The sequence below is a fragment of the Electrophorus electricus genome, chromosome 14 (genome assembly GCF_013358815.1).
Source record: "Electrophorus electricus isolate fEleEle1 chromosome 14, fEleEle1.pri, whole genome shotgun sequence".
NCBI classification, from domain to species: domain Eukaryota; kingdom Metazoa; phylum Chordata; class Actinopteri; order Gymnotiformes; family Gymnotidae; genus Electrophorus; species Electrophorus electricus.
In genome coordinates, this window is record NC_049548.1 from 13338200 (window position 1) to 13364534 (window position 26335).

The following is a 26335-nucleotide window of genomic DNA, read 5'->3' on the forward strand; positions in this document are numbered from 1 at the left end:
GCTCTCTGTGACTCTGTCTGCTCTCTGTGACTCTGTCTGCTCGCTGTGACTCTGCTGGCACTCTCTCTGGCATCTTGTGATTTAATCAAGTCAGAGTTTTCCGTAGAATGGCCAATTAAACAGATGAAAAGAAGAGAATGGCTGAAAAAGTGAGATAGTCATACTGGTCAGTAAGACAGATTAAAGTAAGTGTGTGTGTGTGTGTGTGTGTGTGTGTGTGTGTGCGTGTGTGCGTGTGTGTGTGTGCCATTGTGCATTTGTGTGCTCAGCACTGCAGTAAGACCAAATGCGTTTTCATTAAAGCCACTGGGAAACATTTTCATTCCATCAGAATTTCTTCTTCTATCTCTGATGCCAGATATAAATGCATTTGAGTTGGCATGACTGAAAAAAATGTCAAACCACGTTCAGGAAATACTAACACAGTGAGTACCTGAAAAAAAACAAAAACAATACACATATTCAGATTAGCATGAGGAAACGTCAGTGTAAACATTTAGTTGGTAATGGGAGTTATTTTGCTTCCATTTTCTTCTGTGCGCCCATGCTAAAGGTGCAATATGAATACATTCCAAGAACAGGCCCTAGCCACAGAGAATAGGCCCTAGCCACGGAGAACAGGCACTAGCCACAGAGAACAGGCACTAGCCAAAATCATTTTCTCATGTTTGATGTAAGGAAGTTGTCTCCTGTCTAAGTGAGAGATGTTCTCAAAATTATCTCTATGAATTTTACAGAGAGTTTAATTAGCTACATATACTGCAGCCATTTTACACTTTTCTATTTCTGGAAGTACACAGTCAGCAGGCGCTGAGCTATATGGATCTTCATTATCACCTGTCTGTTTCTCTGTATCTCACCCCCCCCCCCCATCTCACATACACGTTTACAAAATTTGTGAATCCTTTGGTATCTTCTGGGTTTTTACATGTAATACTCCTAAAAAAGACTTTAAGAGTCAGTACATACTATTTTACAAGGCCATATATTTTTATCAATTAAAGTAATTGACAGATAAAGTATTTGGAGCCTTAAATGTAATAACTAAATGCTTTTATTGGTAATAAACTCAACCAATTAGTTTCTAGGGCTCTGTCAGCCTAGGGCTTGTGTGATCATTCTTTGTCATGCTCTTGCATTGCTCTTTGTATGATGTATGATGCTCAGAGGTGTACTAACAGTACCAAATGTGATTTGTACCTACCTGCTTAACTGTGTCTGAGCCAATTACACCCTGTTCCAGTCTTATGAGCTTCAGAATTGTTTCTTCTGAAATCTCCCTGTTAAGGGTAAATTGCCCTTGAACAGAATTCGGTTGTGATAAAGTCAATTGTATGACTCTATATGTTAAACTCACACCTGAATGGACTGGAACATATAACCCTGATTGCCCTTTTCAGAAGTTCATTACCTTAGAAGTACTTAAAAAAACAAAAACAAAAACAATTACCAATTACCTTGATTGTTCAAACAAATTGTTTAATACAAATATCACCCCGTGAAATACTAGGCATTATTTGTTCAATGATACCTAACTTTTATTATTATTATTATTATTATTATTATTATTATTATTATTATTGTTGTTGTTTTTGTTGTTCCAGTTGTTGGTTTTATTATTATTATTTTGTGTTATTACATATTAATTTATTTAGTATAATCATTTTTCACATTGCAGGATCCAATCATGCAGAAATTCTAATAATTCTTTCAAATCTTTCATACTCTCTCTCTCACACACACACACACACACACACACACACACACACACACACACACACACACACACACACACACACACACACACAGAGACAGACAGACAGACACACATACACAGTGCTTCAGAGGACGTGTCAGCCAAAGGCTCCAAACATCTTTCTCATGAAAATGAATTCACACACAAGCTCAACCCATGACCCATTTACAACAAAGAGTTTCTGAAAATAGCCTATACATATATGCCACAGGCAACAGCAAATTCTGTGTGTGTGTGTGTGTGTGTGTGTGTGTGTGTGTGTGTGTTGTGGTGGTGGTGGTCACCAGTATGCAGGCATTAACTGAGTAAAGGAGGGCCATGTGGCTACACTGCGGCCTAAATACATGAGTGAGGTACCAAAACCAGAGGGGAAGAAATTCAGCATCAAATCTGATTCTGTGAGTTTTGTTGACCAGTGTTTTCACTGTGGCATATTTGAGAGTTGGGGAGCCAGAGAGAGATTGAGATGAACATACTTCTTGCTTAAGAATGAACAGTGCCATATAGGTAGTGTATTCTATTATCTGCGAAGGCCATCATACTGCCACCCACACACGCAGCTCACTTAAGACACTGACTAGCCTTAGGTGGATGGACCTACACAGCTCCGCTACCTGGTCTCACATTTGGGTGTGTGTCTAACGTGGCCTAATTGCATTCAAAATGCTCTGCTATGTTTTGATAAAATACTCAACATTTAGTTTTTTACGATGGTCCTTTAATACTTGGTTGTTTGTGTCTCTGTGTTTTTAGGGCCAAAACTGCCCTTCTGGGATTAATAAAGCTGTACTTTTTTGTATTGTACTCTTGAAAAGAATACGTAGAGAGTGATCAAAAGAGACTAAATGGCAAGGCTGCTTTAGAGTGAGGGGACACACAAGCAAACCTTCACTTCCAGCAGTTAGCTAACACTTTTATCCAAAGCAACGTACAATTATGACTGACTACAATTTGAGCAAGTGAGAGTTAAGGACCATACTCAGTGGCACAACAGCACTTGAACTGGCAACCCTCTGATTGCTAGCTGAGTACCTTAACCACTGAGCCACTACAATATCAGACCATCTAGGGCCACTATCTTGGAGTGGGGTGGGGGGGTCACTCTCCTCAACTGTCTCTGTGCATGTGTAAAGTAGAAATTAGTCAGTTTTCTCAGACTGCTCTTATTTTTGTTTCCCCATCAGTCTGAGTGTCTCAGGGGGCGAGGCAGGGCGTTCATTAATGGCTGTGGGACACAGTATCGACTCTGCCTTCCTCCTGCAGAAAGTGGGGATGTAAGGTGGGTGCCGATGGCCTAACACTGGCTGGCCTGAGCTTCATTACTGAAGCACTGGGAGGGGAAGCAGAGTCACTTACACAGAGTGGGGCCAGTCTACAAAGGTGAACTGCTCAGCACTAACGACTGTTCAGAATTAGATGCATACTGAGGTGCTGGCCATTGGAAGGACTGTAAAGAGTATTAATTAGCTTTACTGTGTGTGCTTACAGTAAATGTACTGAAAATGAAATAGAGCTGAATTCTGGGTGGCAGAACGAAGCGCAGACCTGTAAATACCATCTGTCATCTTCCTGACTCATGACTGAGAATACACCACTGGTCAGATCCTGAAGAGGCCATGCTGAGGGAATGAGTGTTGGTCTGCACCGCAGCCTGGCTTTGCCCTGTTCTTCACATGCCACACTTTCACCACATAACACTGCAGGCCAGTTGCACAGGAATTTATTTGTCACACATTTAAAAGCCCTGACGGGTTAATTTACCACTAAATATTAAAAACAAATCATCATTTTTTTTGTGGACTAATTTTTCAAACAGATCTAAGTGGAACTAGCAGTGGAAAGGACGATTTTTTTTTAATGAATGATGTGTCTGCCACCTAGTGGAAAGATAATATTATTACATTTTTTATTCATCTGGCAGTGCAATCCACGTATTTTTGCTCACCGCTTATTTAAATCTGTTAATTGACCCCATTTAATACTCTGCTTGCTCTCTCTCTCTCTCTCTCTCTCTCTCTCTCTCTCTCTCTCTCTCTCTCTCTCTCTCTCCTCTCTCTCTCTCTCTCTCTCTCTCTCTCTCTCTCTCTCTCTCTCTCTCTCTCTCTCTCTCCAGTCACAATGGTACCAGTTCTGTTTCTGATAGTAACCTCATCAGCTAATGTTACATCACCTGGAAACAACACAGGTGGTAAGTTTCCCTAAAGAACTTTAATATATATATGACCTTGCGTATTGACTGGCAATAATATATATATTTTAAGGTTAGTGTTGTTTATGCTTCTTATACTTTAGTTGCAGTGTTCCTCAAAGTTATGTACAACTATTTTAGTTAATGGTACTTTCAAGGCATAAAGTCTGACCTTGTTTATTTTATATATATTTTGTTTATTTTATATTATAAAATTGTATGGTTTTCAAAACATCTGACCTGTAATACAGCCATCTTACTTAGGGTGGTGCTGTGGGCTCACAGTATCACTGTGGGCTCACAGTATCACTAATTCACTCATTCCTAGACTTACAGTTTGATTTTTGTTTCTGCCAACAATACAACATGCTTTATATACCACCTCTAACATTTCTACATTCACCTTTTGGTTAGATAGAAATACTACATATTCCATGTCAAATTTCTAAAAGGAAATTGCATTTTTAAAATTAGTGGCTTTGCATATAATTATTTGACTGCTTTGGAATTGCTGCCTTGGGTGTGTGGTCAGCGTTCAGACTTTAGGATAAGCATGGGTTGCTCTCTGACCTGTAATTTCAGTGTTTGTTGATAGTTTAGAGAGGTGTTGTACTACTGTTTGCAGGTTTTAATGCCACAGCCTGCTGTTAGGTAGATGACTGCAGTTTACCACCACCGTCAAAACAGTGCTGAAGTACTTTATTAAGCCAGGCATAATGGCTTTGTTCAACTGTCTGCCAAGGGAACAGGGACAGCTTAGCCAACAGCTCCATTCTGGCTCCGTGAGGTGGCCACTATCCTGCTTCTTTGTTTGCAGTGGGTTTAACTGCCTCTCCTTCTTCCTTTGGAAGGCGGGGTGTTCTCCAACCAAACCATCCTGCCTACAGTGCTGGTGCTTTCACTGTTAATGCTCATCGTTGCTCTGTTGACCTGCTACTGCCTTAGGTACGACACATGTACACGCCCACCCATGTGCAACACAAGAGCACACACGCACACATTGTTACGTCACCTCCAGACACTCCTCCAAGAAGGCAGGGTCAGGAACTGAAAGTGACTCAGTCACACACACACACCAGCAAACATGCACACGCACAAATACACACGGAGCTAAAACTGAAAGCAGAGCCAAGATTAGAGTCAGAGCCGCATGGTTCTCTGAATTGAGAGAGTAGTCTTTAGTTCAGCGTTACTTCACTTCTGATGAGAAAGAACAGCCTTAGCTTTCGATGGTAAGAAAAATGTATTGCTTCATGAGTTTAGGTTACAAATGTATTACTTCATGAATGTATAAAAATGTAAATGGTATGGCTTCATGAATGTAGAAAATGTAAATATATTTCTTCATAAATTTTAGTTGGTTTCTTTAACCAGTTTTTTGTACACATTTACATGCTATCTATCTGTCTATTTACTTAGTTACTTACCTATTTGCCTAGGTTCAGAAACCAGAGGAAAGCCGACATCACTACCGTCGACAAGAAGATACCAAATGGCATTGTGGAAGAACAAGGTACCGTGAAGCGTCATTTTTAAAAATGTTTCTGTGTCTGTCTGTTTGTCTGTCTCCTGAAACTCTGCCTCCTGCACTGTCTTTTCAAGGCTGCGTGTGTGGCCTTGTGCTATGATCGTTGAGGGGCTTCCGTGTAGTGCATGGTCTCCGTGTTTGAGAACAGGATGTAGTTTGCTGTCATCCTCCTGCCTTTGCTGGATGATAAGCGTTGACTAAGAATGAATAAGAATCTTTTTTGGTTTGCTAAATGTTTCCATGATTAGGATTTATTTGCATTTGGGCCTATTATTAGCTTCTTTAATTGATTTTTATATCAAAACGCTGTTTATTGCTGGTTTATTTCCATTAAAAACATTCAATGAAATGAAATTTAATGCTCAACATTTAAATGAAACATTTAAAAGGAACCTGAAACACAAAAGTTCTGTCTTGTTTTCAGTTAGACTGGTCTCACTCCTACTTGTGTCTCTCTGACTGATCTTGCTCTGATGTCTGCCTGACTACGTTCTCCTGTTGGTTCTTATTCTGTGGTTTTTCATATCCGAATGTTACTACATGCCACATTTCATTGTAAGCAACTGTAGGGGTGTGCAAAGCTTTACCGTTAGACTGTCAAACATTTTGACACAGCAACATTATCAGTGTTTCACTACACTATTCTGGGCAGAGACTCATGATTCTACAGTAAATTAACAGGTAGAAAATTAATGGGTTTAGCTTTAGCTTAAATATAAATCCATGTTTGTCTTTTGCTTCTCTGAACAGAGAACCTAGTGACCTTAACTTTTCATCAGCCCTTATTGCACTGGAAGGATATAGACCTTTACTATAGAGAGAATCCACTGGTTTACCAGTTTATGCCCTTTTAGATAAGGTTAGACAAAGATTTTCAGCTTGGATAAGGAATTCACTTGCAATGTTATGGGAATATTATAAAAGGATTCCGCAGATGTCTAACAAGCTTCCGCCTGTCCCACTCTTCCGTGTCCTGATGGCAATCTTGGAGTCTTCACCAGAAACGCCATCTACCCACACGTGCCAGCCAACCTCAAAGCTTTTCAAGTGTTGTTTTGTACTGGTCTATTTGTGCCAGCCTTGATGATGTCTATAGAAATGATTTGCCTTTGTAAGAGGGTGTTTGCTTTTAGCAGATGACAAGTGAAATTAAAACTTGAGGGATACAGACCACTGGCTTATTTCAGTAACTGATTGAGGAAGCTACTCACAACCCCTTATATATTAGCTTTAATAATGCCCAGTCATTCCTGGTATTACTGGCCTTTATCGCATTGGAACTCAAACTAGACCGTTTGTAATTTCTTGCATTTAGTCTCCTTTGAAAAAGTCTAAAGTTTTTTTTTTCTTAAGTTCTGGTTGCAGGAGTCCCAGGAATATGTGGCGAGCCTGATTTTAATGTGCTGTACCCGCAGCAAGATATCTGTGGGCAGCAATATCATATGTAATTAAACTACACTGAGTCATAATCTGTGCGTGTGTATGTTGTGCAGCTCAGAGTAAAAACAATTATACTACAACAGGTAGTATAGGAATACAGTACCCACAGGTTCTGTATTCCTAGTAATGAATGAGGTTCCACTAGCAATAGCACCTGAAAATGTCCCATTCAGCTCTTTTGCATACCAGCTAGCTTTATCAGGAAGTGCCTTTTCTGGCTTTTAAACTAAAATACTCAGTAACAGTAAAGCTCAATTACTCACCACACAGAGTTTGACTGCTGTTACTCTGATGATGAAATTGTGTGGAGTTCTATGGAAAAGGGTTCACTAAATTGGAGTTAGGAGATGTTCATGCTCCATATACAAGCATGAAAGCCTGAGTGGAGTGATAACGGGAACCTGCTTTAGGCGAGTCCAGAGGCATCCTCACGGCTCAGTGTTTGTGATTTTAACATGTAGTTCAAACATTCTTGTGCACACAAGATTAAACTACTAGTTTCATTACCTAGACATAGACATAAGGCATGGCCAGGATATGATCTTTATACATTGCTCATACAACTACTGAAAGGCCTGCCTTTACTGACCAAAAATGTAAGAAAATTTAATTAGGTATTTATATGTAGAGGAATATTTCCAAACATTCGACAGAGCTTTATCTATCAGTTCTGAATGAATCATGAGGCTGTGGCTTCTTGCTTTGTGCAGGGATTCTTCTTGTTGATAGCAGATCAGCCAGCATCCACCCCCCCCCAAAAAAAAACAAACAAACAACAACAACAAAAAACAAAAACACATGAATGGCCCGTTTTACATTTATAACGATGCATTTCCAAAACAAAACATGTTTCCTGTTTTCCATACTGGTGTCACCTTTGTTTTTTTTTGGAGGATGTGATGTTTCAAAAGCAATTTAAGTGTCCCATTTAAATTTAAATGGTAAATTTTGCCCTAGTGCAAGGGTAGCCAACTAGATCTCCTGGAAGGCCAAACCCTTATCCCAATATCTAGTTCAATAGATTTCTAGGAGGTGGACGGATCATTCCGCATGGCACTATCTACTTCAATAGATCTTCAGGGATCCCAATTCTGAAGGCAGTTTATGGTTGATAGTATGATCTAGTTTACCAGATAGGCCCACTATCCAATTCACTAGATCAATAGGAGGGCCCAATTCCAGTGTAGTATTTGTCTCAAATATTAAACTCTGCTAAACAAATATTAAACTCTGCAGCATTTGGTCTGAACATGCCAAGAGCTTTTTATGAAACAGATATTACCTTCAATATTTGACTTCAGCCTGCGTTAGACAGCATCATGTGTCGACTTTGATGTCGTTTATAACCTGTTTAAGACAGATGTGCAGCAGCAAATGTACTTGACTGTCTTTCGGCAACACCCTTCTTCCCATCCAAACTTGGGCAATTTATAGATAAATCGGTGAGTTAATCAATGAATTAATCAAACATTTTCAAAAGTAAACCTACAAAACAAGCACAATCTTTACAAACTCAATGAGGGCTTTGTCTTCTGTGCAGACATAAATTGACTCTTAAACATCTGCCATAAATGTAATAGATAAATACATGTTGTGCTCAACCTGCCTTTAAGTGTCTACCACAGAGCACCTCAGTGGCCACCTGTGTGGTGATGTCAGAGTCTTCTTTAGATGGTAGATGTGTGCAAGCTCTGGCTGTGAGGGTTTCCCATGAGTTTCATTCCAATCGATGACACTGTAATATCAGCAGCTTTTTCCTGAACCGAACAAACACATTAGCAGCTATTTGCAGCTATTTAAAGCTATACTTGCAGCTCTTTCTTGGTTCTTTGTATCCATCTTCTGTAAATGACTAAATGTTTCAGTCTAATGCTGTCTTTAACTTGTGCTCTAGGGTGCTGGCAAAAATAGGATTATGGACCTTTTCTTTTGCCATAACAGTGGTTTGTCAGTCAAAGTGACAATGTTGGACAGTGGTAGCTCAGTGATTAAGGTACTTTACTAGTAACCAGAAGGTTGCCAGTTCAAGTCCCACCACTGCAAAGTTGCCACTGTTGGCCCCTGAGCAAGGCCCTCAACTCTCAATTGCTCAAGATGTGTTCAGTCACAAGTGTAAGTTGCTTTGGATAAAAGTGTCAGCTAAATTCCATAAATGATGTGAATACAATAAACATGCAGATTTAGTGGTACTAAGCTCAAACTCTAGCCTACAGAGAGGTGCTCAGTCTGAATCAAAACAATCGATCCTTACACTGTTTGAAAGAAGGTGAACAGGGCTGTGATGCCAATCAATAAACCTCTGAATTGCTGCTGTTTTCTCTGTTTGTATCCACAACTAGGCACTGACCCTGGCCCAAGTCTCTGACCAAGAGAAAAAGACAATTTTTGAGTTTCTGAGATTGCCATTTGGCATGATACTCTGCTGTATTCTGTGGAATTTCCATTAAGGAATACTATACTAGTCATCAGGTTTGTTATTGCATAAATACTGTAAATATGTAAAAATCTTTAAAAGATTGCCAATGCTGACTGAAATGATTTCATTACATTTTTTTTTCCCCAAAATGTTTTACCAGAGTGCTATCACCATCCTCCATCATGTTTTTTCACAAACACACACTGCAGTTCCACCTTCGGTGTCCTGGTTTGTGGTTGGCAGAGAACTGGTTACTTCCATGGTTCCATTTTGTAATTACCATGGTTAAAAATACTGTATATTTACATGTTTATTTGAAATACTAAAATCTGAAACAGGTTCTATACTGTGGTATATCATTACAATATAACTGCCCCATCCCCACTCGGTATAAATGTTGTCTGTAATAGCTAAATTTACCCATTTAAATTTCATTTTCAAAAATGACTTCTTGGTGGTAGTCTTGCACATATACATTTAATAGGAAACATCAGAGAATGGCAAGCCTCAGTTAAGATTTGCAAAAAGAGATGCACACATAAATATAATAAATAATTCTAAAAAAATTAATTGGCAAGAATACTATATAGATATAAATATGAATAAATGCAACTATATAATTATAAATGTGGTTCATTCAAAGGGCAGTTTCTTGTAGGCCAAGAATGCTTCATTTTTGGATCATTGTTGTGTTAATAACTGTGATGATTAGCTGAGACTTAAAAAGCAGAAGAGCTCTCTGTCTTTTCTACCCTTTAATCGCTTTAGTAGGCTGTGGAGGAAATTGCAGCAAAGCAAGAACTGGATTTAAACATATCAAACACAACTTTCTACACTCAAAGCAAAACTTATGACTTTTTTTTGCAGCAAATGACATCGTTACATTTAAAAAGTCATTTTGAGGGGAACGAGATACCAATTGTGCCATTTACATTTACATTTTATCACTTCATTTTATACGCAAGATGATGATAACGAACAGGCTACTTGGCCATTACCTGTGGAATCTGGAAAGCATTTTCTCTTAGTGGCTAGTGTCCTTAGTTAACCCCAATGACCTCTTAATCAAACCCAGTGTTCAACTTTAACAACTGTGCTAAATCATTTTAATCTAATGTCTTTGCCATTCTCTAGTTATAGATACTATATTATTTCGATGCACATCTTTACCAAATCCTGTCTGGCCCATAGAGCAACAGACGGTGGTCTTGCTGCCAAGATCCCCCTCCGCGACCAAAACATACTTCCCCATACCCGTAGAAAACCTGGAAGAGGAGTGTCGGATCCGCTCTGCCGATGATGGCAAACTTTTCCGAGAAGAGTACAACGTGAGTTATTTCCATCTTCCGTCACCTTCAGAATATAGCTGTTCTTAAAAAGAACTCAGGGAATCCCTGTTGATGGAGCCATCTTGTCATTTTAAATAGATCAACACCAGCAGTCGTTACTTTTGAGAAAACATGGAGGGATTGCAGTAATGCAGAGGAAGCCATTTTCCCAACCTGTGATTGGGTTTAGGAGAAACAAAGGAATGGAAAATGTTAAATGTTGTTTGTTAAGTGTTAAACCTTTTTTTTTTTTTGTTCTTTGCTGTGGGTTTGAATGTCTCATCACAAAACAGGCTGACTTTGCATAATCAGCTCATATTAAATAAAACACATACAGGCAATACATTCACTAGTATATTGTAAAAAAAATTATCCTTAATCTGCTGACAGCTCAGTAGCATTTAGTTCCCACAGAGTTTTAAATGAAATTCTGATGATGGAGAATCATTTGTCATTGATTCACTCACTGGTGATTCATTTACAAATTACCCTCCTTACCAATTTAAGACTGATGATTCAGGAACCATTCCATGCTAGTCTAAAATTAAATCAGTGGCTGCTGATTCAGTGACCACATACCGATTTACTGAATGAATTTCAAGAGGAATGTTTATGCTCTGTCCTCTTAATGGATACTTATGGTGTTTGAGCCAGAGTGGAATTGGCTACGCGGGTTAAACAAAGTGCCACACACACCATGTAACAAAGCCTGTACAATATGGCTTTTTGTGAACCAGTCCGTGAAGCACAACCCTGTGCACAGGCCTCGCACGACATGCCTTTTAGTCAGCAGTTGTGGACATGTTTGTTTCCTCTGTGGTATCACAGTCGCTGCCAGGAGGAAATCCCCAAGGATCATACGAGGAGGCAAACAAGGAAGACAACAAGGAAAAGAACAGATACCCCAATATCCTCCCATGTAAGCCCCACCACTTCGAATTTTTTCGTAGTCGAGCGGAGACCAAAAGCATCATTCAAGACAAGCACTTATGAGAGTTAAAATAACTGTGGTTTTCTGTGTTTCCTATTAGAGTTTTAAAAAGCACTGTGCCGTCGTGTTTACGCATAGCTTTCAGCGTGCAGCTTCAGAACATTTTCTGCTCAAACTCGTTTTGCATATTTTTCTTTAGTTTGTTCTTGCATTAAGGAGATAAGTCACATAGTCTCTCTGTAGAGCTCTTCATTTGGGGTTAATATTCATATAGACCAGGACTGCATAGCTCTGCTCCTGGAGATATGTTGGTTCATATAGCTTAGTCCTTGTCCCACAAACCAGCTAATCAAGCTGCAAAATGCTGTGTCTCTGCTTATCAGATGACCATTCCAGAGTGGTGCTGGCACAAATAGACGCCATTCCTCACTCAGATTACGTAAACGCTTCTTATATAGACGTGAGTATCCAGTCTTATGTGTCAGTGAAAAAAAAACCCTTCTGATTCTGTGATATACATGTGTGGATATGCAATATCATAAAGTGACCCGTTATTTTACTTGTTCGTATGCTTGAGTAAAACCTATTTCACATCTCACAGGGCTACAGAGACAAAAACAAATTCATTGCAGCGCAAGGTGAGCACATTGCACAGATAAGACTCCATCAACGGGTTCAGCCACTTCTGTGCTTCCTAATCTGTCTGTATTGTTGTGAATTTTGCAGTGTAAGCGACTAGACTAAGTCAGACAGTTTACGTGTGTGTGTGTGTGTGTGTGTGTGTGTGTGTGTGTGTATCGTCAATGATGGTACGTTTTAGGACCAAAACAGGAGAGCGTTTCTGACTTTTGGAGGATGATCTGGGAACAGAAATCAGCTACAATCGTCATGCTAACCAATCTGAAAGAGAGAAAAGAGGTAGGCCCCTTTACCTTTCAAGCCGTGCATGCTTTCACATGTCTTCATGCCTGATGCCAACTGGTCTACACAAGCGAAGATGCAGCAGACTGCCACCTCAGCACGCTAGTAATTATAAAGCGAGGAGACCTTCAGCGTGTTTCACTTTTTAGAGGTCATCAGTGATTAGCAACAGAGGTTCCACTCCTCAGAGCCCTCCTAACCCCTCCTAACTCTCTAACTCTTCGTCATGTCTTCAGGCAGCTTTTGAAAGCTCAGAGACAAATCAATAAAGCCAGAACAGAGGGGAGATTAAAATCAGCTTTGGCTGGGTGCTGAATCGATGATTAAATAAATGGCTAATAAAGCCCTCTCAGGCGTTATCATAATTAGGCAGCAGAGTGTCATTAAGTGTGCATTATCCGTCAAGCCCTGGCTTCCTAATTCTGATTGACGGCTGGTACTGATTAGGCCTCCCCATTTGCAATGCAGAGGCTCAGAAGTCACCTTAGTAACCCCAGTGCTCTCACTAGTGTTTACTGAGCCAAATTTAAGAAAAATGTATCCAGAATCTTGTTTACAGATTGATTTACATTGTTTGCTACAATCTAAAATGTTATGTGTTTTGGTGTTTTGCCTGGATAAACACCTGGCAACAAAAGTTGCATCTGCCCTTTCCCTTGTATAGAATTTTAATTTTTTTATTTTCCCCACACAGAATGTTACACTTTCAGTGCCTTAAACTGTCATTTGTCTTTTGTTGAATATTCTCCCTCCCTCCCTTCAGGATAAGTGTTATCAGTACTGGCCTGACCAGGGTTGTTGGACGTACGGAAATGTACGCGTAGCTGTGGAGGACATCACCGTGCTGGTCGACTACACAATACGCAAATTCTGTGTGCAATATGTAAGCCTTAAAATGCTGGCCTTTTTTTTTTTTTTTTTTTTTGGTTTGTTTGCTTCCAGTAAACTATTACTCACCAAACGCTGCATATATTCTGCGGACCGGAGAGGCACGTCTGTAGTTAGCCAAGGAACTTTATATACAGGCCACAGCTGTTGTTCTGTCTGTTGAAATGCCGATCTGTGCAGTATCTTGCACGTACTTTGTGAATGACAAGCTTGATAATGCATGCTATAATATAGTATTGTAGTGATAATGTAATAGTTGCTGTAATGCTTTTTAAAGCATTTAAAGGACACTTACACTCCTGGAATGTTAGATTAGAATGTTATAGACCGCATATCTGCTAATTGAAATGTTAAAGTGGTTTCATTTTTTGAAATATTTTCAGTCTTCATATCTTCATCATATCAGCTGTTTTACTGAAATTATAAAAAGCAAAAAATAAGCATAGCTACAATAGTTTTAGCATACTTTTTTTTTCTTCTTCTCTATTAAGTTTAAGTTTTGCTTCAGTTAGTTAATGTTAGCAAACAGGAAACCTGACTAGCAGCAACACTGAGGCTATTTCCATCACTCGGGTTATAACCCACGATTAGTCACGATCTACAAATGTATTATGGCTTTTGTCTGACTATTTATTATGGCTAATTATCAACACTAAAATTAAACTCAAAGTTAATCAGCTTTCTAGTGGAATGTCAAGACACTCTGCCAACTGTATAAGATGTTTAAATTTTTGTCAGAAAAGAAATATAATACTAAGCTGAGTGTAAGGTATAGTGCAGGTTTTTGAGGAAGCCGGTCTTGTGGATTTCTCATGTGTTCTAGCAGGCCTGTGATGGCTCCAAGACCCCTCGTCTGGTCACGCAGCTGCACTTCACCAGCTGGCCTGACTTCGGCGTGCCGTTCTCACCCATCGGTATGCTCAAGTTCCTTAAGAAGGTCAAGCAGGTGAACCCGTCATATGGAGGCCCCATCGTAGTGCACTGCAGGTACGCCAACCCAGCAAACAATGCAACAGAGGCAGACAGGGATTAGCGCAAACCCTCTGTGCACAGGGGAATGTGACGGCGCACAGCCTCTATGGTCCTGTGCACAGGGGAATGTGACGGCGCACAGCCTCTATGGTCCTGTGCACAGGGGAATGTGTCGGAGTACAGCCTCTATGCCTTGATACACCAGCATATGAAGCATTAGGTCCAACCCCTGACTGAACTGCCCAGGCTAATAAAAGCATTCAGGAGGGTCTGACTATTGGTAACACTGGTCACTACTGGACTAAAGCTTCTGCTACACCACATGTGTAATGTTTTAGCTCCCATGACACTGTGTGTTAAACGAGTCAATTAGAAATCCATGAGTGCATTATCTGAAGATTTGGAGTATTACATTATGATGCACGGGTTTGTCTGACATTTCTAAAATCATTCAATATGATGAGTATTTTGGTGATCACACTATTAAAAGCAATTCACCAAAACACAGATAATCCACTATCTGTTCTTCTAGTTATGGATGGCACTGAAATTGAAACTATCTAGATATAGTGGAGTGACAGGAGAAAGCTGTAGCTCTTGAAAGGCTAGATGTGTTCCTCAAGTAAACAGAAAGCCTACACCAAAAATCAATAACCTCTGATATTGGTGAGCCAGCAGACAAAAAGTGCTGGAATGTTGAAAACCCACCATGAAAAGAACATCCCATGAGAAATGTAGCAAAGGTGAATTTGTTCCTGGTTACAAACTTCTGACTAAAATATATGTGTTGTGCTAAACACTGTAGCTCAATGACCAAGTTTTTTAAATTAGAGAGGAGGTGGAATACTGAACTGAAAACAATGTTTAAAAGATGTTTAACATCTAACTGTTTTTCACTTCAAGACAATGTTTCAGACTGACCACACTTAGGGATAACAAAAGGATGTATCTTAGTATTTTTTTTTTTTTTAAATTTATGAATGTTATTTTCTAAACCTTTATACAATAATAAACAGCTTTCAAACTGCTGCATTAACACTTACTATGAAAGTAGACACTTGACTTTAAACTCTCAGAAAAAGGCCAATTTTTACATAACTTCACTGCCATTATTCAGAAGACCTTGTGGAACCTTTGTGTCATTTGGAACGTATCCGTCATGCATGCATAATTTATTTTATCAGACAATGATGCATTATTCAAAATGATTAGCATATGATATGAATTATGCGAACTGAGAGCTATTCGTTCTGACAGTGCAGTTAGGGAAATGAGACAGAAATATGTAGGTCAGTGTCTGAAAGTTTGATTAGACCCCTCTGACCTAGTTGTGTGTAATGTTTCAGTATCACAAGAGTGTATGTCGCAGGTCTGACCCCGTGACCCCTGCTCCGTCCTAGACAATCCCACCACAGTGCCTCCCATACAAATGAGCCATGGAAATAAATAGCCCCATTCAACGAGTCTCTCATTTAGATTGTTGACCAGTGGCCTTCAGTGGTGGCAGAGCTTAAATATGGCAAGTACTGGTTCTGTATCAGTACTGGTTTTGTATTGCTACTGGTTCTGTATTGGTACTGGTTTTGTATTGCTACTGGTTCTGTATTGGTACTGGCTCTACAATGGCCCTGGTGTTTTTTGTGTAAATTTTAACTAGTTGACCTGTGATACGGTGGCACAAAAATGAAATTAAATGTAATTACAATTTTTAGTTATAATAAATATTATTATGTATAATTGATCTTAAAAGTTAATGCGTTGCCTTCTAACCACATTATAGGGCTATACAGGGATGATTCATATCATTATATGGGTTATTCAGATGTGTGTGCATGTGTGGTTCTTTCAGCGCGGGGGTCGGGAGGACAGGTACCTTCATTGTGATAGATGCAATGATTGACATGATGCACACAGAACAGAAGATCGACGTGTTTGGGTTTGTGTCCAGAATCCGAGACCAGCGATCGCAGCTGATACAGACAGATGTGAGTAGGCTCAACAGCACAAGAACAGTTCACTGTCAGCAATGACATTCCTGCTAACTAATTTTATATATCATCAGTTAAGATTATTATTATAGCATGTGGTAAACCAACTGCATTCTTTAAATGTATCAGTAGGATTACACAAAAAAAAATTATAAGGTTCGGGAGTATCGCTTTCAGAATATACTCAAGATGAAAAGAGTGACAGATTCTGCACATTACAAATCCACACTGAAATCAGTTTAGAGGTTTTGGAATAGACACTGTTTTTAATGGTAAATCATTCTAAATTACTTAAATCAGTTCAGAGGTTTTGGAATAGGAATAATTCCTATTCCTGAGATTAAAACAGATTCTGCTTTTAACTAAGGCTGTTCTTTATGTCTGTTTAATAAAGTCTTCATGAATATGTAATCAGAAGCACTCTGAAATGCTTCAAAGGCAAAGGGTTAGATGTCTCACATGTTCACTGTGACAGTAAGACATCTAGTCCATCTGTTTACATGAGAACCACAGCTTCTCATTTGTGGCTTTCATAAGCCTATGTATTGCGAAATACGTCAACATTCTACAAAAATAAGAAGAGACCATTTTCAAAAATGGGCAGACTGCAGTTCTAATAATAGTTACATGACATGTGGGGACATTCCTCTCCCTGTTTCTTAGCTGGTTCTCCTTTTTGTGTCTGTGTGTGTGTGTGTGTGTGTGTGTGTGTGTGTGTGTGTGTGTGTGTGTGTGTGTATGTGTGTAGATGCAGTACTCATTCATCTACCAGGCCATACTGGAGTACTACCTGTATGGGGATACGGAGCTGGATGTGTCCTCGTTGGAGGGCCACCTGCACAAGCTGCACAACACATGCACCCCACATGACCGCCTTGGCCTCGAGGAGGAGTTTAAGGTCAGTGCTGCAGCGTGAGATGGAGTGCAATTGTGGTAGCAATTGTGGTAGCATAAATAAGATAAATATTCACACTGGAAAACCAACACAGCAGAACTGTGAGTATATAGCACAGCACTGTATGTTTTAAAAAAAGCACTTTTGTTTAAGCAGCTTCTAGAAAAAAGCTTTTAGTGTGACATCCCGAATTAACTATGAATGCTAATGATGCAACCCTGCTGTTTGTAGAAACTGACAAACATGCGGATCATGAAGGAAAACATGAGAACGGGTAACCTGCCGGCGAACATGAAGAAGAACCGAGTGCTCCAGATCATTCCATGTAAGATCAGCAGTGGAGAGCATGAAGCTCTTGTAATTCAGGGCAGGAACCAGGACGCTGATGGCTGTTATTAAGTTAGACTATGGTCAAAAAAGTATGCCACATGCCTTTTTAACGGCCATTGTCCTCAGAATGGGGCAAATTTGAACACCACATTTCTTACAAATTTACTGGTGCAAAAAGTCACGGCTATTATATTTGACAAGGGTATTTTACTGAGCCACAACAATGTACTCATGGGTTGTACTACCAATAGAGAAAAGCAGTGTTAGATTACTCCAGGAATGGGTAGACAAACAAACTGAACTTTCTACTTTTCTCTGTATCTAATCACCACCCAACAAACAATACAAATGCATTTTTTGTACAAGGAAGTGAACATGACATCACACTTCCTTTCCCATTAAGGTCCTTCCTGCCTCTGTCTTAAACCGTCAGCAGAAGCAACCTGCACAAAAGAATATTATAAGTGCAAACATTTTACATACTTTTGCAAATGAATAAAGGGTTTTTATGAATGAGGAACGAGGGCTTTAGGTCCCTTTGAGAGGACAAGGAAGCACCTCTGCAGCATGCCTTTCACATTCAGCACCTTTGACCTCCAAGCCCCTGCCTCAGTGACAGGTCAACGCAATAAAGTGCTTATTTTCACACTATAAACAACTGTATAGCAAAAGATCATCAAGCAGAAAACATCAAGTGAGAATCACAGAGTGCAAATGCTGAAGCGGTGCCCACTGGGCCGTACATGTGCCGCCCACTACAGGACCCGTGTGGGGACTGCTGAGATACTCCTCCACTACTGTGGACAACAAAAAAACAGCGGGTCCCCTTCTGTGTCACTGAGAGAGTCATCCCAGTGTTCAATTTGTTGTTTTACTGATTTTACTTTATATATTGATTTAGTTGGTGTTTCTTGCAGATGACTTCAACAGAGTGATTCTGTCAATGCGAAGAGGTCAGGAATTCACAGACTACATTAATGCATCTTTCATTGATGTGAGTAGACTTGAATGTGTTTTTGGTACTTTACTACAAAAGTTATTATATCTAAGTAGTAAAATGGGTTTTCCAGGAAGTTTTTAAATGCTTTTACTTTTAGGATTTTTTTTTGTACTTTTAAAGTAGCACATCTTTTCAGTAGCATTTCACCACTGTATGAAAGAGTGTGTTTTGTGTTCAAGTTTTATTTCTTTGGCTTGTTTAGGGTTACAGGCAGAAGGACTACTTCATTGCCACACAGGGTCCTTTACCACACACTGTGGATGACTTCTGGAGGATGGTGTGGGAATGGAAATGTCATTCCATAGTCATGCTAACAGAACTACAAGAGCGAGAGCAGGTATGTATGTATGTATGTATGCATGTATGTATGTATGTATATATACACGGCCCGGCCAAAAAAAAAGGTCACACACTAATATTTCATTGGACCACCTTTAGCTTTGATTACGGCATGCATTCTCTGTGGCAGTGTTTCCACAAGCTTCTGCAATGTCACAACATTTATTTCTGTCCAGAGTTGCATTAAAATTTCCCCAAGATCTTGTATTGATGATGGGAGATTTGGACCATTGCGCAAAGTCTTCTCCAGCACATCCCAAAGATTCTCAATGGGGTTCGGGTCTGGACTCTGTGGGGGCCAATCCATGTGTGAACATGATGTCTCATGCTCCCTGAACCACTCTTTCACAATTTGTGTCCGATGAATCCTCGCATTGTCATATTGGAATATGCCCGTGCCATCAGGGAAGAAAAAATCCATTGATGGAATAAGCTGGTCGTTCAGTATATTCAGGTAGTCAGCTGACCTCATTCTTTGGGCACATAACATTGCAGAACCTAGACCTGACCAACGGCAGTAACCCCACATCATAGCACTGCCCCCAAAGGCTTGTACAGTAGGCACTAGGCATGATGGGTGCATCACTTCAGCTGCCTCTCTTCTTACCCTGATGCGCCCATCACTCTGGAACAGGGTAAATCTGGACTCATCAGACCACATGACCTTCTTCCATTGCACTAGAGTCCAATCTTTATGCTCCCTGGCAAATTGAAGCCGTTTTTGCTGGTTAGCCTCACTGACAAGTGGTTTTCTTAAGGCTACACAGCTGTTTAGTCCCAATTCCTTGAGTTCTCTTTGCATTGTGTGTGTGGAAATGCTCTTACTTTCACATTAAACATACCCCTGAGTTCTACTGTTGTTTTTCTACGATTTGATTTCACCACACGTTTAAGTGATCACTGATCACGATCATTCAAGGTTTTTTTTTCCGACCATATTCCTTCCTCGAAGATGATGTTTCTGCACTGTCCTTCCACTTTTTAATAATGCGCTGGACAGTTCTTAACCCGATTTTAGTAGTTTCAGCAATCTCCTTAGATGTTTTCTCTGCTTGATGCATGCCAATAATTTGACCCTTCCGAAACAGATTAACATCTTTTCCACGACCACAGGATGTGTCTTTCGACATGGTTGTTTAACAAATGAGAAGCTACTCACTGCAGCAGTTAGGTTTAAATAACTTGCCAGTTGAAACATAATCACCCATGCAGTAATTATCCAATGGGAGGTTGTTGCATACTTGCTTAGTTAAATCCAAGTGGTGACCTTTTTTTTTGGCCAGGCTTCAGAGAAACAGTATGTTTTGGACAGAGGTCCTTCATCTGTGCAAGCAAAGTGCTATACTGCACACAGACACACACACACACAGACACACAAATTAATTTATGATATAATTTCCAGTTGCATGAGCATGTTAAACGTAATGCAAAAGCAAACTGTATGAGGCTTATAGATGTGAATCACTGATAACCATGTGTGAACCATCTTTTAGAATGCAGCATAGTCTATTACACTGTGTGTTTGATATTTCCTCAGTTACTATGACTCCAACATGACAAATTATGGTTTCAGTGAGACACTGTTGATTGGCGGATATGGTTACAGCTAAACTGTGTTGTGTGAAACCTTGTTAACTGTGCTACTACAGTTTGGCACTTGGCACTTCTCACTGTGTGTTTGTATGTGTTTGTGTGTTTTGCAGGATAAGTGTTTTCAGTACTGGCCTACAGAAAACTCAGTAAAATACGGTGATTACTCAGTGGAGATCAAATCAGATACTCAGTGTGACGATACATTCAGCCTTAGAGACCTGGTACTCTCATATGACCCGGTGAGTGAGTGAGCTTGTGTGTGCATGTATATATGTGCGTGGGTGTGTGTGTGTGTATGCAAACTAAACATTGTGCGTGTGTGTGTTTCTTGTGTGGAACATTGACCAAAGTCAATGCGTAAAAGTGCATAACAAAAGTTCAGTGTCCATTTTTCCAACATACACTCAGTTAGAATGCTAACCAGCACTTACACTGTATAGATATTATCCATGTGCACTTTTTTTCCCCCTTTCAAGCTTGTTGGCAGTATGGCAAGTTATTTTGTGTTGTGCAGGAGAAAGAGACGCGTTTGATCCGGCACTTCCATTTCCATGGCTGGCCAGAAATCGGAATTCCCACAGAGGGGAAGGGAATGATTGACATCATCGCTGCGGTGCAGAAACAGCAGCAGCAATCGGGCAACCATCCCATTGTCGTACACTGCAGGTAACACACACACACACACACACACACACACACACACACACACACACACACACACACCAGGTAGTACCAGGTAGGTCTACCTACTTGCCTCCAGCTGGAATTGTTTGAGGCAGGGATTCCAGAAGCTGTTGAAAAAATATTCCATATATTTCCATATGGATTGTGATTGATCCACAGCATCAATCCATAAGACAGCATCTTCTGGGAGATCGTTCACCCACACACGCTGCGACCTCTTGGTCCACCACGTTGCCAAAATGCTCCAAAGTACAGGCCACTGGAGTGAAGAATGTACAGATACACACTGATGCATTCCATTTGACCTGCTACAGGGAACGACCTCTGGAAAAAGACTGAACATAAAGGGACCCATATTCAGCAATGATATTTAGGTATATAGTAGCTCATGTAGAATTCTCTGATAGATTTGAGTAGTCTGATGGATTTCAGAGAATTATTCCTCAGTAGCAGTGTTACCACCACCCACGTTTGCTACTTCCACAAGACAGAACACATCAATGAATTCATGCTGTATATGCCAAATTCTGTCCCTGTCAACTGCATGCTACAGCAGAAACTGAGATTTTTCACACCGGAAAACACTTCTCCATCCTTTCATCATCTTGCTTGGGTAGTCTTATGTTCCACACGAGCTTCATCTTCCTGTGAGTGGACATGTTGAGCCCAGTGTGGTTGTCTACTGCTGTAGGCCATCCCACAGGCCTCAAGGTTGTGGGTGCTGTGGACGTTTTATTGCACTGTTCCCTAAACCTGAGCGGCTACAGTGCAAGAATGTCTCGAAAGGCAGCCATTTCTAAGATGCTGGAAGCACCATGTCAGGCATCTGGTGTAATACCAAGGACAGGATCCCTCAGAAAAAGGGGAGTCGGTACACACTTTGGTCACCCCTTCAGTCCAGGCAGTGCTCCCAGTACACATGAACCTTTATCACCTGGCCAAGCCTACCAACTCAGAACACGGGCCGATGGGAAAATGGATAAGAGCATGGCGAGGACTCCCAAAGTGCTGTGCGCCTCTGTAAACTTTATTTGACTTAAACGTAATGCTCATTGTGTTTGTTAAATTGCCGAGTTGTGTATATGTGTTCTGGTTCGGCATGTTTGGTTTTGCACAGCTAAACTTCTTGATTATGACTGCACGCTTTAATGATATACAGCTCCATGTGTGGCTGTGTGGAAGAGCATGTCCATATTACTCAGAAAGCAGCCTGTACCTCATCAAACGGCTGCTGTGGTTTAGCTGTTCCCTTAAACTGCACCTGTACAAAATGTTTACACTCCTTAAATCTGATCTTTTCTCTTCTGTTTATGTGTATTTGTGTATTTTCTGTTGACTTTCTCCTGCGTGTGCGTATGTCTGTAGCGCTGGAGCGGGGCGGACCGGTACGTTTATCGCCCTCAGTAATATTCTGGAGCGGGTGAAGGCCGAGGGCTTGCTGGACGTCTTTCAGACTGTGAAGAGTTTGCGCATGCAACGGCCACACATGGTGCAGACCGTGGTACGTCCTTTACTTTCAGGACTGCATTTCCAAAAATGCCCTTTAGATATCAATGTATAGTAGAGAGTGGTCCAGTGATAAATGTGACATTTGTGCTAACATACAATTATGATCATTGTACTTCACAATATACACCTATCTTAAAATGTGAATTATACTGAATATATCGGCACTAAATTGTGAATAGTAAATTAAATCTATTAGATTTAATAAATAATTTTCTATCTCTTCCCCTCTAGGAACAATATGACTTTTGCTACAGAGTGGTACAAGACTTTGTTGACATTTTTTCAGACTATGCCAATTTTAAATGATCTGCCTTAAACATGTCTGTTCAATGTTTTTTATATGTCAGTTGGTCAGGATTTTACCCCCATAACTGGATAAAATTCGCTACTATTTTGCTATGCACTGTCCTCTAAAAGAGCATCTATCTTTAGACAATTTACCATATTTAAATTAATTATTTCATTATGTACTTAAACTGTACACTATATAATTACAGCATCATTTTTATTGACAGTGTTGTTGCTTTTTTTTAACCAAGGTCTTATCGACTAATTTCATTTTTAACCTGTGTAAAGTTTGTAAAGCTGTAGGTATTGTAAATGTATTTATGCATTGTTGCTGACAGTCATTCTCACGCAATTTACATTTATATTAATGTTGAGAGAGATTTTATTTATTCAAAGCTGATGTCATTTGATGGCCGATATCACTGATACAGCGTCAAGTGTTTTGTTTCCCTTTTGGTTAGCAAATGAAGATGAAGTGAAAAATATGCATTCAAAACTCAGTGAACCTTCTTTCTGAATGAACAAAGAAACAGATAAAGTTACATGTTTTGTATCAAAGTTAACTTGAGTGAATTCGCTCAGCGAGGCAAGCATATTCCCAGTCAAACTCTGGGTACAAACATCAGTAACATTTTCAGAACTGATCTCAGTGCAGCGGCTGAACGCCGCCTGCAAACGGCCTGTCACCTGGGCTGGCAAGGCTGGAAAAAGCCGCACAGGTTTTGAAAGCACACTGATTAATGCCCACTGCCTTCCACAATTCCAAGGATTTACAAATGAAAGAGATAACATGTTATTAAAGGATGGTATATACCTTTGTCTGTGTGTTTTTACATTTCTTAAGGATTATGGGTTAAACTTTAAAGGGGAACGATTTTGGAAAATTGTTTCATCTTCCAGTGGTTTAGATGTAAACAAAGCCATCGGAGGTTTTGGTGTGAAATTGGCCATTTTAGAGACATTTATCGAGTCAGAATTGTTCACTATTGTAGCACTAGGAACCAGACTACCTGCGCATTTAATATCTCTAAAATCTACATGCCGATATTCGAAATAAATATTACATGAGATACTACATTGCGATAGTTTTAAGGTTTGACCTATATCTTTTTGGTACTATTTGGTACTTTTAGTACTATTACTCACGGATTTACTTTCTTTCTTTTAACTGAGATTAATGAGCACAAGCAAACGTTTTGTTACTAGTCTTACAGCTTTTCAGTACGTCTAACGCCAGGAGCAGCGTTCGTTTTCTTACCGGTTTTGGGAGCTAGAAGTGTGTGCCGAGGACTTCGAGGAGGCCTGTTTCAAAAATGTTCTATGCGTACCGTTCCATATTTCTTACATTTATTTTTGAATCGTGGTACAGCACAGCTCACCATCATTCTGAACAATTAACCAACAAGATAGAAACGAGGTATTTCGCAGCTCCTGTGACGAATACTCACATGAGTTTTGTTGATGCTCCTACGCAGGGCGGAGAGATACATGCAGGGCGTTGTAGGTAAAATAGCACTCATTCAAGTTCACTGGTCGTCTGGGGTAGCACGTACAGTGACCATTTGTAGTGTAGGCAACACGACATGTTTCTAGTACATGTTTCTAGAAAGGCTCGTTGCACACCAAGTTTTGAAATGCTAATGCCCAGAGTATACAGGATATGATTTTCAACTGTCATCTTGTAGACACTAAAAATTATTTTCCATTAAGCCCAAAGACGATGATCAGCCCAAAAGATTATAGCTTAATCTTATGTGTTAAGACAAAAGTTCTCTTTGAGATGCAAGACCTCTCTCACGCATGCTAATTACGTGAAATCCGATGTGGGATGCCCGATCAAAGTTTCGACTTCAAAACGTTCAGGTAACATACATAACAACGCTACCATCTAGTGGCGACTTTAGGGCATATCTTCATTCTCTGATATTCTCTATCTCTGATATTTGGATTTTCTAACAGGAACGCAAGGTACCCGAAAAGCTAAAATGCTCCGCAACGCTGCCATTTAGGCTACATATTCGCACACACGTATTCTGTACAGGTCTAGTCGGAGTTGGGGTGTTTCATGTCCACTTTAATATATGACACGTAAGCCCTTAGCCAGCGGACTCCGTCTTGAAAACACCTTCGTTTAAAGTCGAACGGCCCTTTTGAGTGAAATGATAGCAGGTTTCGCAGTCTCTATTTTCCACTATACTACCGGACTAATACGTTTGTTGAACCACCACTATAACATTGAAATTTACTGGCTTGCTTTGAGTTACCACGACATTCCACGTTAATGAAGGCCTACTACAGAAAACGCAAGGCACCGCGGTCAGCGATTTCTTTCTGTCGAGGTCTGTTAGACCCAGTCTGCGTGCGCGCTTAAGATTTGACGTACTGCACCTCTGCTTTTTGCTGTTTGCAAAATTACTCATAGCTTTTATTTGAAAACATGAATTGAAATTGACTTTTCATTTAATTTCAAATAGAAGGTTCTTAACAGCATCTCTTTGTAGGTCTGTAGTATTCCCATGAATGTAGTAATATAATAATTACATTTCATAACCTCTTCAACAGCATAAATAATAATAATAATAATAATAATAATAATAATAATAATAATAATAATAATTTTGCACTCAAAAGATATATCCTTACAAATGCGGTTTGTACATACCTCGTGCAGTTTAGACCTCACAGGTTCTAGAGTAAGCACATGGAATTATACACACAGTCACACAGGAAAAAAAGCTCAGATTGAATATTTGTAACACTTCTACTTAGGCTATAGTTAATTAATTAATAACAGTTAATTTTCTAACCAGGTTCAAAACATGTTATTTGCAAATATATTAAGCCTTGGACCCACCCAACAGCACACATGAGCTGGTGCAATTTCCTCACTTTAAGAGTGCGTGGGGACTGAACTATGTGTGTAGTGTACAAGCTCTTTTTGTAAGTCATATATTCTGATATATATATATATATATATATATATATATATATATATATATATATATATATATATATATATATATATATATATATATCAGACTTACTGTCTGAGAAGTGCAGAATAAAAAGAAACAAATTTCTCAGAAATACTGACTTGGTGTTGGGCCTGCTCAGACCACATCCTTTGTTGTAATACTATGGATACACCAGCAGGTGTCGCTATTAAATAAAAATTGTTTTGAGGCCTGCCATAGTTTAAGCCTTCATTCTGTGTGCGTCTATGTGATTTGACCCCAAAATATGACGTTTTGCTGTATTCACATAGAAATAAAGAATGCTGTAATGTAATGTAAAAATGATTAGCAGTAATTAAAAAATAATTATTATTTAATAGATGTTTC

At 39.7% G+C, this 26335-nt stretch overlaps 1 protein-coding gene across 4 annotated transcripts in view; it reads left to right on the forward strand.

Moving 5' to 3' along the window:
* Positions 1–23809, forward strand: part of ptprea (protein tyrosine phosphatase receptor type Ea) — a 58277-nt gene extending 34468 nt beyond the window's left edge. For 2 of the 4 annotated variants that reach the window (XM_035533750.1, XM_035533749.1), the window contains 19 exons: positions 3870–3944; positions 4796–4889; positions 5384–5457; positions 10520–10656; positions 11485–11575; positions 11971–12047; positions 12189–12225; positions 12408–12505; positions 13272–13391; positions 14220–14383; positions 16218–16353; positions 17105–17254; positions 17483–17576; positions 18499–18575; positions 18784–18918; positions 20624–20752; positions 21028–21179; positions 22563–22698; positions 22938–23809. In XM_035533750.1, the coding sequence (XP_035389643.1) occupies positions 3875–3944; positions 4796–4889; positions 5384–5457; positions 10520–10656; positions 11485–11575; positions 11971–12047; positions 12189–12225; positions 12408–12505; positions 13272–13391; positions 14220–14383; positions 16218–16353; positions 17105–17254; positions 17483–17576; positions 18499–18575; positions 18784–18918; positions 20624–20752; positions 21028–21179; positions 22563–22698; positions 22938–23012 (2046 nt within the window). In that variant the 5' untranslated portion in view covers positions 3870–3874 and the 3' untranslated portion in view covers positions 23013–23809. Of the gene's footprint in view, positions 1–3869; positions 3945–4795; positions 4890–5023; positions 5177–5383; positions 5458–10519; positions 10657–11484; positions 11576–11970; positions 12048–12188; positions 12226–12407; positions 12506–13271; positions 13392–14219; positions 14384–16217; positions 16354–17104; positions 17255–17482; positions 17577–18498; positions 18576–18783; positions 18919–20623; positions 20753–21027; positions 21180–22562; positions 22699–22937 lie in introns of those variants that run through there. The other 2 variants (XM_035533751.1, XM_035533752.1) reach the window with 2 other exon arrangements.
* Positions 23810–26335: the final 2526 nt, after the last annotated feature.